This window comes from Aquila chrysaetos, chromosome Z (genome assembly GCF_900496995.4).
Source record: "Aquila chrysaetos chrysaetos chromosome Z, bAquChr1.4, whole genome shotgun sequence".
In the NCBI taxonomy this organism is placed as follows: domain Eukaryota; kingdom Metazoa; phylum Chordata; class Aves; order Accipitriformes; family Accipitridae; genus Aquila; species Aquila chrysaetos.
This window is the reverse complement of record NC_044030.1, coordinates 50,940,636-50,960,806: the sequence shown is the minus strand read 5'-3', so window position 1 is coordinate 50,960,806 and position 20,171 is coordinate 50,940,636. Positions and strand designations below refer to the sequence as shown.

Sequence of the window (20,171 nt, the reverse complement as noted above, 5' to 3'; positions counted from 1 at the left end):
ACATTTTAGATACATGTTCTATTTATCAGTGTGTAGACTCAGGAACCTTTACATTGAACTCGTAAAATTTACACATAGATCAAATGTACACCTGTATATTCATGTGAAAAGGACATGCCGTACACGTTTCTAGGGACACACACAGACAAGGATAGGTTTATAAATTTAGCAGAGCCCTCATACTTAGTGGATATGTTTCAGGTAACTAGTTTTGCAAGCAAGGTTCCCACTTCCACATGCTGTTTAGTCAATGTATACCCAGTTACACATTTCCTTTATTGTTCATTATGTTCTGCTCGGGTGGTGTTGAAATATTGTGTCTTTGTTATATTTTTCTGTTTTTAGGAAACGGCAAAGGCGAAAATGGAATTTGAAAAAGATAAAGAGTGGCTGCAGTATATACAGAAACTTATTGAAGCACAGGTGCTAAATTTGCATCTTCCCTTGATGAATTATAACTTTCCACTCTGAGCAGCTAAGTGATTTTAGTTTGTAATTAATCTATTGTATTTGTAATTATGTTGCCATTGATGGTCCCAAACTATACTGTGATAATGCAATGTAAAATCCTTGTTCTGTAGCGTTTCCTTTTTATTTCTCTTAAAATAACAGTCACTGGATAAAACTGAAGAGATGTTAACCAAGGATTTGTGATAGCTAACTTAGCAGCTGAAACCAGTGAAACAATGCTGGAGAAAAACAGCACAGATCTTCGCAAATATGTTAATTGAATTATTGAAACAGTGTGTAATGCTTGCTAGAGTGAAAAGGATCCATTCTCTCATACCTCTTAGGAAAAAGAGATTTTTTATTACGTGCCTTTAAAGTTAGTAGTTGATATGGACACCTGAGGAGTTCATGGGTTTCAGTGACCTTTTACTGTGGACCTGTTTCCAGTCAATTCATGTTTTCCTCATAGCCAGACAGCTGTTTATTATCGTGTCTTCTCGCATTCTGTACAATATTTTCTACTGAGACCTCGAGCAGCTTGTTAGTGGGAAGTAAATATTGATTTGGCATCCTGTCAATGCAGAAAGAATGAAAAAATTTCCACCAGAGGCCCCTCAAACATTTTCCTATCGACATTTTCTGGGCAGAGAGGAAAGCTGCATAGAGGATGACAAGGCTGAGACTAGCAGAAATCCCTGAGGGGTCCATTGAGACTGCCGCTGTGACCTGTGTTATACTTTTTCTTCTCTTTCAAGTCTTTTTTTTAATACACACAGAGTCTGCTGGGATGCTCCCCTCTTGTAAGTGATCAAGGGCAGTTTATTGGCAGGTGAGAGCCCTGCTTTTCTAGCCACAGTCAGCTTTTGTTTGGACATCACTGACAGCATACACTGACTCTTGAAACTTTTCCATTATATTTTAGTTGTCTCCTTTATTCAGAAGATGGGTAGCTGATGTCTGAGAAGAAATAAACTTTGATTTATAAATCCAGTGTTCCTAATGTGTATTCACTAGCATGGGTCCATTAGCAATGTAGTTCATTTCAGTTATGAATGTGAATGATTGAAAATATTTTGAAAGCCATTTCAAGGGAACATTCACATGCAGATTTATATATTTTCTCATTAATAGCTTTTGTGTCTAGATTGTGTCCTGTGGCCAGATTTTTAAGAAATGACGGTTTTCCCTCTTTCATTATCAAAACTTACTGTCATTAAGACTGCTTAATTGCTGCAGTGGAAGAGATGGAAATAATGCTTTTACTGGCTTTGTCAGAAATACTGGCATTTTAATTTAACCTCATAGTATTACATGGCATTCAGCAGTAAAAGCACAAAAATTTCTATTCACTAAATTGCCTTAATTTTAAGAATTTTTTAAAAAATCTATAAATTTCAAGATTCTTTCCATATTATGGACTCCAAAATAGGAATCAGATTCATGGAATACGATGAAGAATTCTTATTCTATTTTTTTGTTGTCATTCTTTGGTAAATCGATAAAAAATCCTAAGCAGAATTTTATCACTGCTCTTTGTCTGATATACACAGGGAGCAAAAACCAGGGCACAGGGAGTGAGGGTGTTCTTGACTGTGTAACCAACTATATTAGGATTGCAAATGTTAACTAAGGATAGAGGAGCTCATTGCTCTCAGCTGTATAAGTTTGTGTACAAGTTAATAGTGGTTTTCAGCAATTTTTGCTCCATCTTGTGGGGTCCTCAGGAGGAGCTCTGAGGGTAAAAGTAATTCTTGGCAAGCCGACCATCTTTAGAACTGCAAAGGGATTAGTACTTCTTGGGAGCAGCCAGCTCTGCTTTTCATTTCTGTCTGTGCTAAGTCATACGGATGGAAATTGCTAAGATTTCTTGGTCTCTATTTGGAAGCAGCTCACAGAAGAGCTCTATGCCCTTTAAAATGCTTAAGTCATATCTTGTAGAGAGTTTGGTTGTGGTTTCCTTTAGTAGGCATTGGTAACAATTTTGATCAGAAAACTAAAGCTCATGGTGAAATGAAGGCTTTGTGTCAGGACTTGGCTCATATCAGACTGCTCGCTTAGTGTTTCAGGTTGGCAAACTGTGTGCCGGTTTGCATCTTGAACAAAGATGCAGGCTTGCCCCTTTTCTATTATTCTGAGAAAATGTTCGGTTGAAAATTGCATCAGATCACTTAATATTGCAGTTTGATATAGTGTCTTTTTGTGCCATTGAGCCAGGACTTTGGAACATAATTGCCCAGCAGTATTGATTTAATTGCCTAGGTTTATTTGTGGACTCCTAATTATTGACTGGAGGTAAATTTAATGGGGAAACCTTTATGAACACTGGGAAACTGCTGCTGTTGCTGTTATACATAATGAACTGCATCATATCCCTTTAGATCATTCTTCAAGCTAATTTTATTCCACTGTGACAGTACGATAACATTTAAAATGTCATAGACATTTTATTTTTATTACTGACATACGCCATTTTACTGCTGCATTAGAATTTTGGGGGGGACTGAGGGAAGCACTAGTTGCTTTTTACTGTCATTTTATAGATTCCCCTAAAGTGTAATGATAAAGGATAGCACACCTCTGTTTTACTCTTCATCTGTACCTTCATTTTCTGTACTCTTATGACTTGAAAAAGTCTAATTTCTGTCAGCTTTACAAGAATGTTAATATTTCAGTGATAAATATTTTTGCATTCCTGAGGCTCACAGACACCAGTCAGAGTTTGTGTTCTTATTTTATCAACTGCTATAGAAACACATGCAGAGAAACTACACCACTGCTAAGAAGCTTACAATTTGATAGAGACATCTCTGCATCGGGATGTTATTATGTAAATCAGAATCATATAATTGAAAAGTACAGTCATGTTCTGAATTCTACAGAGCTGGTAAAAATCACTTATTGTCTAAACCTACATCTGGAATGGCGAAGTGTTTTTTCAGTTGCCTTTTTGTATTTGTACATTAACACCCAATGACTAGAGTGTTCTCACTAAAGTATAAAAATGTAACATCTTAATAACTGACATTAGGATACAATGTAAAACGTTCACTTACCTATGAAGAACCTGTGTGTGGAGAGGCTTCACAGGAGCACATGCAGGTATCTGCTACCTGCACAGGGATGTTTGAGTCATGTACAGAGACATCAGAGTGATTATGCATTAGTGATTGGGCATGGGAGAGAGAAGCTGGAAGAGGTATTGCTTTGTAGACCATGGAGTTTTTACCAGTTTGTGGTATTTGGGAGAGGAGGGAGCAAGTATGGTTATCTCAATATGTATGTGGGTTTACAGCTTGCATGGCAAGTGATGAAGCTTCTACGTACTTTCTTCCTCACATCTGGGTGTGTATGTCTTATTATTTGAACCTGACACAGGATAGTAGCACTCTCTTTTTGTAATCACTTAAAAAACCCGACAAGCCAGCAACCTTCTCTAGCTTTTTCCCATCATAGGAAACTTACATAGCTAAACCAAGAGAGTGACTTCTTTTCACATAACTTAAACAAGATTACTTGTACCACCCCAGACTTTCATTCACTGTGGCTGATTGTAAGGAACAGCATCTGGGAACAATCCATTAATAATTTTGTATGTGAGTACAGCATGTTAGCCCAGTCCAGATTACTGCCTGATGTATCCAAGAACTATTTTTTAATAAAATACAAATCATATGCCTAACTCTTCCAAGCATTGAAGCAAATGACAGCATTGATTTAGCATGTCCCTTATCGGATATACAGCGGCACTTGCCTTCCCTCCATCCTCATGTACTCCTTGGGATATCACATCTCACATAACCAAAGGTGCCTAATAACATCTTTCCTCTCATGACCTCATTATGAATCTACAAATCATATTCCAATGGTGAAAACTTCCAGAAAAATTCCCTCCCCTCTGTTCTGTGGGCACTTTGTAGGTATGTGTATAATCCATCTCTAGAACAGGTTTTGGAACTGTATATTCATTCTTCATCAGTAGGGATCTTCCCCAACCCTTTTCTAGGATTTGCACTGGCTTCTAAATATAGATTTCCGCTGGTATCATCTGGGAATGTGCACTAACAGCTACGGTTGTTTCCTTTCAAACTTCTTGGATTGGAACTCGCGTACTTTGCTTTCGTTAGTCTCTCCAGCCTGTGTCTGCTCTGTTCATTGCCTGTCTTCTGCTCACACGCACACATATGTATTCACCCATGCACTAACACACCTGTGCACACTCGCCACTGCCACCATCACCAGGTTTTTCAAGTACCTGCACGTTAAAGAGCAGCACCAGTGAACCATATCCTGGGGACTATTAACACTGGTATCAGACCATCAGAAAGTAACCATGATTTTCTTGTCATTATGAGAATAAGAGCTCAGTCCTGTGCATTGACAATCCATTATGGTATAAGTCTATGTTTTATCTCATACACACAAACAAAACTACGTTACATCACTTGTCTTGGACTCAAAACAGGGAGAGATTGGCTTGATTACTCAGGATAAGAGTACAGACAAGTACATGTATGTTTATATAATCATGTATATACAGCCATCATAAAGTACAATGGAAAAAGAACAATAGTGAAGCATTTCTCTAATTTTTTTTGTAAACTTTGACTTTTAGGTCATAGTGAAATTAGGAGGGTTTGGTAATTATAATCTGAGTTTCTTTAGTTTTATTTCAGGTTGTTCTTTGTGGTTCACTTAATTCAATTTGAGGCAGCTCTGCAGTGTGTTTAGATGGCTTTGTTGGGCAGATTTATTATACTGATGATCCATATGGGGAGATTTAAAACAGGTGTAACCACTAATTTGTGTATTCCAGAAATTAGATCCTTTTATTTTTATGTTAACACATTTTAGATTTTGTGAAGCAGAGGCCAAGTAACGCTGTACTCTGTGAATGGAGATGCTGTGTCTCATTAGAATAACAAAATTGCCTTGCATTCATTATAAGTCTTTTCACTGGCAGATCAGTGTATATTTATGTGCTTGTGCTGAGTGAGACTTAGTCATGTAAGGTCGATATATATTACTAGTTTATTTTTTACAGAAGGGATCTCCAAAAGAAGTCTACTCAAGGTCAGAATAAATAGGTGAGAGAAATAGAAGTAACTGTCAGCATTCCTGACTTTAGGATCATATTACCTTACAGTTATCCATATACCAAGATATCCGTCTGATAAGTTGTGTAAGAAATATGCCATTTCATTCATATGGCTTTCTAGTATCAAAGAAGAAATCCGTAATTCTTGAAAACATAAAGAAATAAATAAAAATCTTTAAATCCACATGTAGTTTGTGCTCTCAAATGTTTGGAATTTATACAAATGAATTAAATACTACTTCTCTTAAAGCCTACCATAATGTACTGATTTAGGATCGCTATTATTGTTAATGGGTAGTGTTCAGATAAATTGGTTGTGGCACAGATAACTGGAAAACATTTGAAGGAAGTGTCATTCTGTATTAAAATATGTAATTATCAGTGGTATGAACAAGCTTTCACTCCTTAGGTGTGCACTTAGCACTCACTGAATTCCCGAAGCCTTTCCCAAGCATATGGCAGGTTTGGAAGCTGGGATGAATACTTTGGAGTAGAGACATTTTCAACAATTGTGAAGTTCTGGAGAGAAGTGTAGAGGAAAGCTTCCCAGGATAGTTACAGAGCCATCATTAAAAGTAAATCTGACAGGCTTCTGTTAAAGATGAAGAGTGTAGAGATCTTCCAGTTCTGGGTGTCGGTATAGAAGGAAAACCAGCTAAAAACATACAGCACTTTCTCTGCTGCATACCAACAAATATTGAAAGAATGACATAATATTCAACTTTCAAATGCTCTTGATTTAAATGAATGATTTAAATGGAGAGTTCTTGAAAGATCACTTTGCTATGACATGGAAGCCACAGTGAGTAGTAAGCAGCAAGTAAAATGTAGCTAGAATGATATGAGCCAGAGACATCAATAAGAAACCATTCATCTTAGGCACAACATTAAGAAGGTGAAATGTATCAGAAATGAATTTAGTTCAAGCTAGGCAAGAAGAATTAAGAGACTTTGAGGTAACAGTATACTGTTCTCGTAAAAAACATATTTTGTCAAGGAGGGAGAGCAATTAGAACGAGCAGGATGCTGGAGTCAGTGTTTTTAAAGCACAGTAGCAAGTAAGTGTCACAGAATTTCAGCTTAAGATTATGTCTTATATTACTCTGAACAGATTTTTGCTCAGTGAATTGGGTCCCTTTATTGCCCAAAAAGTCATCACAGTAGCGTACAGGAGAAGGCTGACAGGTGTAGATGACTAATAGAAAATTCTTGCCATAGACAGAAGTTATTTATGACAGATGAAGACATGTCTGGCCAGCAAGTACCAGCCCATCAAAACCCTCTTTGTTGTAGAAAAAGGAAATAATGCATATTATCATCCTTTTTCTGTAACTGCAAAGTGACTCTTGAGCAACATGTAGGATTGCCATTGCAGTCACCTAATGATAGATGCTTGCTATTAACAAGATTTTTCTTGCTACATTTTTTTTCTGACTTGTTAGTGATTATAAGTATCAGTATATAGATTCATATCTGTATATCAGTTCAGACATTACACCAGCATTTGTATTTGATGTACTTTTACATCTGGGGTTTTTTGTTTGTTTGTTTTATGTTTTTTTTTTTATATATATCTAGGAAACAGGCAGTACTCCATCTGGTATAAGTAGCATACAATTTCCTCTTTAAGTTGGAATATAGAAGTGAAAAAATAAAATCAGAGCAATGATACACGAGTGTGGAACAAGAGTGTGGTTCTAGACATAAAAGTGTTGCCTTGAACTACAGTTATGAAAAGCAGAGGTGACTGGCCTGCCTAACCAACTGCTATATTTTACCTAGTTTATTTCTTGTGGCCTTATTAAAGTAAAATTATCTCTCCTTCTGATATGAGCATCAGCTGTTACTTTTGGTGTGGGACTGACGCCTCGGTCACCACTGGTCTCACCAGCAGTTCAAGAAAGCTGACAGAGCTCTGTGAAGCTGACAGAGACTTTCCAAGGGTGAACGAAAACTGTTCTGCTCTCCTCTGGCACAGCACCGTCTACTCTGGGTGGAGCTGCAATGCCTAGTGTTTTGTACCACCTCCAAAAGTACTTCCCAGCATACAGCACACTGATGCACCAAGACTGTGAAGGAAAACCTCTTTAAGCATTAAAGCAATGACACTGAAAAATATACCAAATCTTTCTTAGAAGACATCGATTGTGCAAATACATCCTTTATATCAGAGCAGATAGAGGTTTTCACTTTTCTCTAAATATGTAAATACATTTTTTTGGTACAGTGTTTTAGAGGAGCAGATGTTTGTGTCATATCCCAATCAATGCAATTGGAACTTTTGGGCTTTGGGGTTTTGTTTTGCTTTGGGTTTTTTTATTTACAAGTTTTCACATGTGAGTCTAAGGCAGTTGCCACAGCATTGAGAGCTGTACTGGTAGTTCTGTCTGATCCTCCTGAGAGTAGTGAACATACACTACCATTTCTGCATGCCCTAGAGATGACTGTAACCTTTTATTGATCAGCTGATTGAAGATAAATGACAGAGATGCTGGTACTGCAGTTTACATCATTAACATGGTCAGTAAAGCATGAATTGTTCAATAAGGCGTTTATCTTTTTTCATTTTACTCTGTTCTTTTATCATTTTTATGATAGAGAGCAAATTTTCAGACACTAACCAGGCAGGTGAACTTTAAAGATCAGATATGCGCATGTGAGGTGGTTGTCAGAACTAAGAGAAATCTAATGGTTTAAAGTTATTTAATAAATGTTTTTCACATGAAGAAAATAAAGTTAAATGATCATTTTTCTTACTATGTTTCTTTTTCAGTTTCCTTTTGCCTCATACTTAATGGATGCCATACTGGAAAAATTAAATGAGAAGAAGAAACTGGTAGAAGAATACAGTTCTCTCGTGAAACATACTGTATGATATTGCTAAGACCTCTCTTTGCAAAGTGTGACTAAGATATGCGTGCTGTTCCCTCATGTCTTTCCTCTTCACATAAAGAGCTGTCAATATGTATGTTCAATACATAAGTAGAAACTGTGAACTAATTGTTGAACAAGAGGAATTAATTACGTTCCTATTTAGAAAAGAGTGTGGAGTTTGATTCCTGAAGGCAAAAATTGCTGCAAATCAATGCAAAGTTAAATATTATTTTCCTTTAAATGCATTAGCAGGGAACACCAGTGGAGGCTTTGTAGAGAAAGGATGGTTTTGATACAACCAACACACATCTGTACAATTCAGAAAGTACAAAAAGCAGCTAAGTAACTCCTGGTTGTACTAGTCAGAGCAGTAGAAGTAGGATTTACAAAGGAACTGGGAACATCATTGGGATTTTCAATACCTAATTTCTTTTAGCTTCTTTGTAAATCCAGCTTTATGATATATACTACATAAAATTATATGCTCTCTTTTTGTTGGAAAAAATGAGAAAATGAATGATTGTAGAAATAAGAGTATTCAATGTAGATTAATACTCCTGGGAAAAGCTGTATTTTCTTCTGAGTTGGAGTGTGTTGTGTACAATGTATTTAGCTGTATTTAAAAAATTCAATACAATAAATTTATTTCCACTGTGGGTTTTTTTTCACTATTAGTCCCAGTTCTTTCTCAGCTAACACCAAGCTGCAAGCCCTCACTTTCCTTGGGAAAATGGTATAGAGTTTTAGTCATTACCACCAAGATTTATCTGGCAGTACTAACAAATAATTGCTGTTTCTTCATATCTTTGATCTTAAGAGTTTGTATTCCTCTGGACCAATCCACCTGAAAAAAACGAAAGACCCAGGTTTCTGAATTCATGTGGTAACAACATTTAACTCTTATATATGACTCTTCACCTATGGATATCAAGTTGTTTTACAACAGATATCATTATCTTTATTTGTATTGGGTGGGGAATCAGAAGCAATATCTGTTTCACCTAAGCTCGCTCAAAAGAAGCATGAAACAGAAAAGTTTTCTGCATGTCAGTCCAGTGCTTTTCCTAGGATGTCACCGTGCTTCTTTTAATTTATGGAGTTCATTAATTGGTGTCTCTAAGGAAAGGATGAGGAAGAGAAGACATTCACTAAACTTCTACACCTAATGACAACAGGGACTTGAGCTAATTTTTATTGGAATTACTGAAAATCATGCAAACATATTCCACCTGCAGCTGTAAACTAAGACCTGGAGCTAGCCCTATATAAAAAAGAAACACATCTTCAGGAATGGTTGAACACCACTTTTTCCAAAGCAAGAAATAGGGGACATCATATGAAACTATCAGGTGACATATTCAAAGCAAGCAAAAGGAAGGCACTCCCATGCAAAGGGAGTTGAGCTGTGGAACTATTTGCCTCAGGGTTTTCCTGAAGCTAAAAATCTATGTGGGCTCCAATGCCAATAAAATTATGCCAATAAAAATTACGGAAGATAAATCCATCAAAATACATGGAAACCATGTTCATATGATTTTCAGTAATTCCAGAAAAATGTATTTGAAAATAATTTCAACATAACTTCTATTGCTGGGCAGTGGAAAGAACTTCATGAGGCCAAATGTCTGTGAAAATTAGCCCTGTTGTCTTCATTTCCATGGTCTGCAAGACCTGCTGGTGCAAGTCCGATCTTAGTGCTTGCTGATCTTTCCTCTTAGTGAAAGAGCAGGGAACATCAGCTAATTCACATGGAAACCAAAGAACTTTTGAGACAATTTCCCAGACTAGTACCTTCTTTCTGTAACTTAAACATCTTGCTTTACTGGCCTTGCAAATTTCTGTATCTCCTGGGCACCTGGATATGGAGAGAGCTCTTTTCTTGGACCAAGAGTAAACAAGAGTGGTGAATGCTGCAGAACCAAATTATTATTCACTTCATCTGAAGAGAGAGAGCGCGTGCAAAACAAAATCCTTAAACCCAGGTGGAACCAGAATTATCACCATTTTTTTTCAAGGAATGGAAAATACAGCAAGTGTTATTTATTTGCAGCTGTTTCTTTTGTGCGTCGTGTCACAAGAGACCCAAAACTGCTCTACAAAGAAAATTAATTCTCCATAAATCTCTGTGGCATAGGCCTTAAGGGTGGAATTCATTTTCTCCCTCTTTTCAAAATTAGGGTCAATAAGCCTGATAAGCTTTCTTGGCTAAAACATCATATATGGACTCTGCCAAAACATTGTATTTGGACTCTACCAAAACAGGTTCTGCAGGACATACCTCAGTACAGATACATCTCCTCTTTCCTTTCATCCAAGTCTTCTGCAAATGTCTGCCACTTCTCTGGTGAGACTTTAACTCCCTGAAGTAAATGTTCACTCGCTAACAAGTGAGCATGCAGAGCTGCCATCAGCGCTCATGCTCTGTGGAAGAGGCAGATGACAGCTCACTGGGAAAACGAGCGAGTCACTGATGGCAGCAGCATAGCACTTTGATCAAGCAAACAACAAGCCAGCTACGTGGGGGCTGCATATGCCCTTCCAATGAAGAAAAAACTTCCTTACTTGGTCCAGCAAAAAACCTTTAGAAAAGATCACTGAAAAGACTTTTGACCTATCTTGTTGTCACAGGCAACAAAACAGCTTCATGTAGTGGAATTTCCATCAAATTAATTTATTGGCAATTAACAAGCTTTTAAGTACTGATTCTGGTATTGAGAAAGCAAACAAATACACTTATATATATGTGTGTATATGTGCTTGGGACAGTCCCAGATCTGGTCCCACACAGGTCACCTGCTGCTGCCACCAACACCTGCCAGCTGGGCCATAAATGGATGCTCTGTCCCTCCTGCTGGTGTGTTAACCCAGAAGCCTTACCGCTAAACAAACTTTAAGAAAAGGTCTCAAGTTTATACAGAGGAAGCATGTGGTTAAGTACTTGATGTAAAGGTTGGAAAGAAAACTACAAAAATTTGCAGTTTGTGCATTATTTTAGCTACCTTAAGTATGCATGGCATCGCATCACCAATTGCTGCTTCAGGATTTTGAGTGGGGTAGCAGTCTTTGGCACGGCCTAGCAAGCAGTCCTCAGAGAGCTGCTCTGGAGACCTGGCTGCTTTCTTTGGTCGTAGTTCTTAAGGCTTGCTAACCCAGTAGCAGATTAAAATGAATTCTCAAAATAAATCATGGCTGCTATAGTGTTGGTTTTTCAGTTTCTAAATTTAGAATTATAAAATGCAGTCCATTTTTACCATTCCTGCCTTTCTGCTCAGGGAAGCTGGTGCACACAAGCCTTGTGAGCCACCAAAAATGCAAAATGAATGGTTGCCAGGTCTGTTTCGTCAGTCCCTCAAGCAGCCTGTTTCTTTTTCTCTCTAATGCAGACGTGGAGAGTGGCAGAAGAAATTCTCACTACATTTTCTTTGCTACACCAGCTTGTTCCTTCTAATGCAGAGAGTATTAACTTAAATTGTGTATTTTAAGAAATGTTTTTTAAAACCCTACCCCCAGCACTAATATCTTGTTACTTTGGCCTTTCTGAAATATAAAAAGAAAACATTTTGAAAGTGGGAGCATGCAGTCTAAGGGATGTCTCCCCTTGGATTCTGGTGTATTTGGTGTTTCTTTCATGGCATTTATCACTTTCTTGGGTTAGTGGTGTGTCCTTTATCTCACAAATCAGCTCCCAGCTTCCAAGAGCATCAAACTGGGGGACCAAGGCTCAGATTATAATTTACTGTCTCAGTTGTGCAGTGAAAATGCTGGATCAGCCCACTTGGATCTAGACTCAGCCTAGACCCTGGGAGCTCAGTGTCTCCCTCGCTGTGCTTCAGGGGCACCTTCCTTATGGGAGAGACAGGGCCTGGGCATCGGTGACATGGCTTGAGTGCTGGCCTTTAACCTCCAACACCTGCCTATAGACAGTGCCACAGCACCCATTGCAGCAAGACATAGGTTGCTATAGCAAACCAGTATAGGTAGCAGTCATGACCCCAATCTTTAAAGACCATGGGACACCAGTCATCTGCTTATGAAATTCAACAGTAACTTTATCTGTTCCTCTTTGTACATTGTACCAAACAGGGTATTTTGAGTCACCAAGGAAAATGTTGCCAGCGAAAGAATACATGCATTGTCAGTACCAGTTTATCCCTATAAAAGCCTCTGGAGTGACAGGGCCGGGATGGGAGGAGGGGGATTATGACTTGACATAAAACCAGTGTCTCTGCTGAATACTTCATTACTCTCCTAAAATTGTCAGGCCTATTCTGGCAAAGATTTTCATCCTTCTTACATTTTAAATGGTGGTAGGTACAGTCTAGATTTTTAGTACAGTTTTTTGGGGGTGAAAATGGAACCTAAGTACCCTAATGAGAAAAGGAGGGGGAAAAAACCTAAACCATAAATTAGATTTTATGACAAAGAGGAAGAAATAAAAGAACTGTAACTACTTCACAGGTGCTCCTGAAATTACAGCACTGCTAGTCTTTCTGCAAACTTTGCTGGAAAGGTTGCCAAATACCTTCGAAGATGTTTCTTAATTTTTTTAAATGTATTCTAAAGGTATTTCCAGTCAACATTTCTAATTTGGTATAAACAAATGAAAATGGAAGTATCAGCATTTTTCAGTGAAAAAATTTTCATCTGAGATATTTTTGTAAGGAGAATAAAAAGGCTGATATTCCCAAGAAAACACATTTTTTACCTTTCTTTGTCACAAATGTTGCATTCTGTCTCTACAATGAACATATTTGTTTGTACTGCTTATTTAATCTTTGCTCCACCAGCGGATGAGGAGAGGGCTTCTGGAACAATCTTTCTTACTGTAAAAGGATTAAAAGTACTTATCTTGATTATGTTTTACGAGTATTTAAAAAAATCCCTTTTCGCTGGAACCAGGCTCAGCTCACACATGCATGTTACAAATTTAGCGAAGAACTGATTCTGTTTTGGGGAGAAGTATCAGCTCGACACTTTCAGGATAATATTGCCAACAAAGCTAAACATAAAAGATATCAAAGGCAGTGCTGTTTTGAACTAACTGTAGCCACGAATAGCCAGAAAATCTACTTAATCTGTTTTTCTTTATTAACGTAGCAATTTTGTATCCTGGTGCTTCCTGATATGGCCTCTAGATGGCAAACTTTCACAAAAAATGGGTGCAGAGCCGGCTTCTGACGGCAGCCCGTGCGGGGTTCCCGTGCGCAGCCTGGCCGGGACCTCTGATTCCTGCAAGCTGTGAAATACTGTGTCAAACAGACCTGTTACTCGGCAGCAATGGCTGGTATCTCAACATGTGAAATAAATATATTGGCTCTTTACAGCCATTACGTACAGTGTCGCACGGGTGAGTACCTAAAATATAACGACTTTTATGTATATGTATACAAAGACATATATCTCTGTGTGTGTGCACACAAGCTTCAGAGTTGTGCAGAGCTTCTAAGTTGTTTAATGTACTAACCCTTTCAAAAATCTTCATTATGTACTCTAAAATGTCAAAATTAAAGTCAGAGCATCTGTCAATAGTGACTTCTCACACTATGTTTCTGTAGTGCCATCTGTTTAACCCACACAAATCCTAATTTACCTTAGTAGGAATCAAAGACATGAGTCTTCCAAGATGTAGATCTCTTATTACAAATGAGATCCATCTGCTTCCGTCCTGAGGATTCTCCGTTAGAGAAGGCGCTGTGTGTATCTCCCTATGTGCCGCAGCACTTTGAATAATCCAGTTATCTTCTGGGGTGCAATTCTTAAGGTTAGGTATTCTTTACATGAATGAGACTCTGGCTGATAAGTGTAATTATGTGGTATGACCTAATGATCACAATAAAGAGGAGTTCAGGGAGAAACTGAAAACATTTCAGTGTTCATGTAGCCATCATGCAGTGCAGTGTCTCACTCTTCGTACTCTTGGAAAAGAAGAAACCTATTTACAGCATTATTTTTTTTCTGTAGTGCTTTGAAGTAAGATACACTACATTCAGTAGAATAAAATATTATTCTAGGTCTACAAGTCCTTGAACCCACATCATTTACTTCCATGCTTCGCTTTGTTTCATTATGCACTGTTCTCATACATAAAATAAGGGTCTATTTTTGAGATTTCCTGATTTGAGATTTGAGAATTCCCAGGGTATAATTATTTGAAATTTCTTGTGGTATAATGAATGATTGAGAGAGCTGGGAACACTCCCTGACTTCTGCTGTAATCACATATTTATAAATTAATTCAGTTGTATTGCTAGCTCTGTTAAGTTTTTGTTGTTATCTTCAGGAATGCAGAGAGGGAGCTAATTTCAGTAGTTGTGTGCCATTGTACACAGGTTTTTGCATCACCACTGGATTGCTTTGTATGATTAAAACTGGATACGAAACTAGTATGTGAAAGGAATATGACTCCAAACAGGTCCAGAGCCAGATAAACAAAGGGTCCAGCTTGTTGAGGATATTGGCTCGATATCTTGAGTTTTTTAGGTCAAGATAACAACCTTTCTGCGATAAGTGGATTAGTATTTGCATCTTGCTCAGCTATGTAAAAGTCCAGCTTTCTGTGAGGGCTATTTTACAGCATGTTTAACTGGCTGGGGAAATTTAAGGCTCACATCTTTGTGAAAGAATGAGCTTACCAGACAAACAGCCTATTCTGATATCTATATCAGATGCTATAGAGAAGAGGTTCAAGTGATTCCAACCTATTGCAGAGCACAGATTTGACATCTTCCTGAAACAGGGTAACTCCCTTGGTAAAGGAAACACACATCATTATCTGTAATTCAACCAATCCTAGATTTTGAAGGATCACAGTCACATTTCATTCATGGTTGGTTGTTGTTGAACAAAACAGAACTTGCAGCATAAAATGTCAGAATTTGTATTTAAAAAGGTACTGAACCGGGACTGAAGAATTGATGTGATGGAGAATCCAGTACAGTAGTCCTATGATCAATAACTCTCACAACTCAAGATTTCCCATTGAAATTGTCTAGATTCCATTTCAAAGCCTGGCATTTATAGCTATCAAGAAAATCCCCCTGTGCAGGTAATCAAGGCTGTGAGCTAGACAGAACTTTAATTGTAAGTCGTGGTGTGCATGTGTGGAGGAGGGGCATGAGTAGACCACAAGCATCGTAATGCCTCTTTGCTACATCTTTACACGTTGCTCAGTCTGCAGAAAAACTATTTAAAATATGCGCTAAGTAATGATCTCACTACATTATTATTATTCAAAAGGTAGTTCTATTTCCCTATTCTATTTGATCTTCCTCTAGTTACACATGCAAGGATCACATTTAGCCTCTTAGCTACAAATCTGTATTAGGAACTCATGTTGAACTGGTTATTTCAAGGGATTAACCCTCATTCCTTAAGTATGACCAAGGTCTTTTTCTTCTGTTTATGACCACACCTCAGAAATAACTGTAGTCAACAGGAGCTCTGCCTATAGCTTATCAATATGAAAATTGAGGTTTACAGGTGTCAACTGAAATTCAAATTCTTTTTACTTTGAAAATACTGATTTTCTATACAGTGTACCTTTTACAAATGTAAATGGGAGCATAGGATGAATGGTTAGTTAAATGCTTATTTATATGATTTAGTATTTCTATTAAATTTAATTTAAGGTGCTCATATAGTGAAGCTACTGATTCTGCACTTGTTTTTCAAAATTATAGTTTCGACTTCTGAAAAAAATACATGAGAAATTAAAACTGGTTGTACTAGCAGAATATCATATACATAAGAAATATACGGATTTGGGAGTACATTGCTGTGTTCTCCATACAGCCTATACTTGAGCATCTGGGTCAAGACTGGAATCTCTCTTGTCAGTTTCTCTTATTGTCGTGCATGTTTTCCCAGCACTAAAAAGCAAGTGAGGCTACCGGCTGGCACAAGCAAGACAAGAGCTGGCCCTGGGGACCTGTGATCTGTTTCAGACAGTACAGACCAGCTTAATGCTCTGAAAACCCAAAGATCCTGTGGACTAGAGCTCCACCCTATTGACTTCCCTGGGTCCTGCCATGTGCTTACTCCAGAAGCACAGTCTCCTCCAGCACCCGGTCCCAGACGTGGCGAGATGGCTCCCATAGCGCCTGCCAGAGAGCTGCGAGAGCAGGGTGCTGACAGCCACCAGCTGAGTGACAGGCCTGCAATTGTCAGGCAAAGTGAAGTGATGACTCGTGTCCAACGTCAGCCCAGGAAAGCCAAACAACAACTCAGCAGCAGCAGGGGACAGGACCGGAGACAGGCACTCCTACAGCATAGCGCAGCCCAGGACAGGTTGAGGGGCTGGGGGTGCCAGGTGAAGGTTCCCAGAAAACCCTCATGGCTCTGACAGCACTTTTCCTTGCTTTTCCAGCAGAGCAGAGTTCACTTCCCACTTCAGCCCATTGTGAGAGACTGAAGGAGTTAATGTCTCAAACACTGTGGTGGGGCAAGTTCTGTATAATGGCGGAGTCTGTGTAACAGCCAACCCTGCCTAGCAAGGAACCAAACCTCAGGTGAGAAATTGGTCAGGAACAGGACACAGAGGCCATGCTGTGCCAGAGGGTGCACAGTTCCCTGTTCTGACACGCTGAGCAGGGCAGCTCACCCTGTTTGGCCAAATGTCAAACAAGGGTCACACCTGCAGGGAGGGAGAAGTTACTCCCCAAACGACCCCCAAGCCCAACGACCCATTTCCCGAAGGTTATGGAAGCACAAAGCATGCATGGCACCTAATTAGCCTAATGAGTTTGAGTGCCTGCCTGAAGGAGGGGCAAGGAGATGATAATAGGACACGAATTGAAGCCCCACATCTGGGCACCCTCCGGAACTGGACTCTTAGGCTGGCTGGACCAACGCTGGACCCGGGGCTGGTGAAATCTTTCTCTTTTCTCTCTCTCTCTTTTTTCTTCCCATAACCCCCACTCTTCATCCCTTCAGACGCAGTCTTTCTGTCTTTCTCTCTCTTTTTTTTCCATAATCCCTACACCTCATCCCTTTAGACATAAACCATTGACCAAGTCTGGGACTAGGAGTGGATCCAGCCGCCCCGGGGCTCCTCTCTGAGGAGGAGTCTAGAAAGCAAGGGGGTCTGCTCTGAACCTCGTGACCCAACGGGAGAGATCTCCTTATTGTCTTACCTGAAGTGATTCCCCAGATAAGCAAGGCTTGTAGTATATGTTTCGTGACGTATTGTTAGCACATGTTACACAGTTTACTGACATAGTTTCATGCCAATTCTTGTGAGGGAATAAAAGTTGAGGTTTCTGAGTTAAAGGATCCCTGGTGTTGTTTCACCGTAATCCTGACCTGCGAAATGGCGAACCTGAGTCGTCAGCATCCTGAGAAACTGGGATGTAACACCCATCAGGCTCCTTTGTGTTGCTCCCCTCTTAGCTCTGCTTTGATTCCTTGCTCTTTCTTGGCTCCTGCTCTGGTCCTAATCTGTCTTTCCAAGCCTTCACAGGTAAGATTACATGGCTGTGAAGCTAATGAATGTTTATATGTCATTGATCTAGTTGTTGTTGGCTTCATATATTATTTTGGAAGTAATGAATACTAGATAAGAATGCCCATGAAGTGTGAGTCTGAACTCCTAGAGTTCATGAAAAAAACTTAGTACATCATTTCAACACTGGCTGAAGAGCATCATCTTTAAAGACAGCAAAATGAAATGCCATCGTCTCTTCCTCTGTCTGTCACTTCAAATAGAAAAATAAGCGGTGATAATTTTTTTAAACATTCTGTCAATAAAATACTCTCCTTCAGAGGAAGACTTTAGAGGGGCTTGCTATGGAAGGAAGTGGTTATAGGATAAGTTCTCAGTCTTTTAAGACTGAAACAGCTATGTCCTCCAGGTAATACAGACCTTCCCCCTGAACAATGAACAAACAGGGAGCACATTGTTTGCAATTGATCTGAACTGCCACTAAGACACATGATCTTTCATTTTTTCAGGACACAGAATTTCTCAAATCACTGTGATCCTCTTCCTTTTCTATGTTTAATGCTTGAAATTCTGTAACTGAATTAAAAACTATGTTTCTAAAAGATTTTAAAACAGTAAGTGGGTGGATATTGGACATATGTACTGTGAACTTGGAGAAGTAAATCAGGAACTGAAGTATTAATGCAGATTAATTTTTCTAGGTAAATGACCTTGTATCTAACACTGGATGGCACTGAAGTACACACTATGAAGACAAGTAGAGTACAGGAAGTGGCTAAGTTCCATTACAAGGCTTCTTTTTGCATGGAATTAACTGGATAATGGGTTTTCCTGCTATTAACCTCCCCCAGAATAGCATCTGTACTTAGGGTGCTATGCAAAGAGGATTTATATGTCATCCGTGAGGTCTGGTTCAGAACTAATCCTGGCATTATGACAGAAACTCAGCAGACACTTGGCATAGTGACGATTTAATAATTTAGACTGAGACTTCAAGGCAGAATACAAACTCCATCCTGATACAATGCAGACTAACTTTAGTGTGGTTTCATGTGACCCTGGCTTATCTACTGATTGACATAGGCAGTTTGTTGAGGGTTGAATACATGCTCTCTAAGAAGGAGATTTCGGTATTCATCCTTATGAAGGGTTTGCAGTGGTACAACCCAGGAGGGGAACTGTGTATGTGCTGAATTTTAAGCCCACTAGATGTCCCCTGGGTACTAAAGAGCCTCTTGAATTGGTGCTGACCCTGTTATGAGAAGAATGAAGAATGATGATGCAATGCAAGCACCAGATGAGTGGCAATGCCTTCTTCCTGCCTTCTCATATCTGCATCTGCTGTGTATTCTACAGAAGGAAAGTCTCAAAACAATCCATTTTGGGGTGATTTTGAAGAAGTTGTCTTGCCCATATTTTAAGCTTTACATTTTTGCTACTCTTAGAGCTCTCTGGATCTTGTTAGCAGAGCAATGAAATGTCAGGATCCCTCCTATTCTGAACCTGTCTAAGACCTTGTCAAGTCACTTGTTTGCTATGACACAGAAGCTATTGGCAGGAGGTTCTGATTTCTTCATATGACTTTGTTTTGTTTTGTTTCAATTTTAACAGGCAGTATTTTCCTTGATTCATTGTTCTTTTCCAAACTGTAGTAATTCATTATGATTTATTTCTACTCTTGTTCTTGGATGTCTGCTGTTAATTTTGATCCTTGTGCTAACTTGGAAAATGATCCTATATTTAGTCAGACACTGCTCAGTTCTTCAAGAATATCACCTTAACAATAAACGTAGCCTAGTAATAATTTTAATATAACTTTTATCACAATTGTTACCTAAATGAAGTCTCCCAGCTTCCTGTATATGCAAAGTTTATTATTCAACAGCTTACCAGTGGCCTCCAAAACACCTTCTTATTTATGCCTTTGAACTAGAGGATGTTCTGTGCTGCAGGTTTAAGCTAATCAAAGCCTAATTCTGACACCCTCAATATAAGAAGTACCTTTGTCCACAAACTATTGAGATCGGTCAGATTTTATCTACAGAGTTGTATGATGGAGACTGGCACATGACAGCAGCATCTGGCACCAGACTAGCATCAGTATCTGGCTGGTAATTAATATTTAAACTCAATGGTAAAAGCCAACACACTGGTATGAGCTATCTAGTATTATTTATGTCTTACATCTGAGGAACACTTTACACCCAAGGAACTGAAGTCTGGGGACAAGACTACTGTGTCCATCCACAGATATGGAATGAATCAGTCATAGTCCAAAACTCTGTTTTCCAGTGCTGCACCATGCAGATCACA

The 20,171-nt window shown here is 38.8% G+C and overlaps 1 protein-coding gene across 9 annotated transcripts in view; it reads left to right on the top strand.

Moving 5' to 3' along the window:
- Window positions 1-9,087, top strand: part of CNTLN (centlein) — a 198,954-nt gene extending 189,867 nt beyond the window's left edge. For 8 of the 9 annotated variants that reach the window (XM_030004482.2, XM_030004483.1, XM_030004480.1 and 5 more), the window contains 2 exons: window positions 346-423; window positions 8,319-9,087. In XM_030004482.2, the coding sequence (XP_029860342.1) occupies window positions 346-423; window positions 8,319-8,420 (180 nt within the window). In that variant the 3' untranslated portion in view covers window positions 8,421-9,087. Of the gene's footprint in view, window positions 1-345; window positions 480-8,318 lie in introns of all 9 variants that reach the window. The other variant, XM_030004476.1, reaches the window with a different exon arrangement.
- Window positions 9,088-20,171: the final 11,084 nt, after the last annotated feature.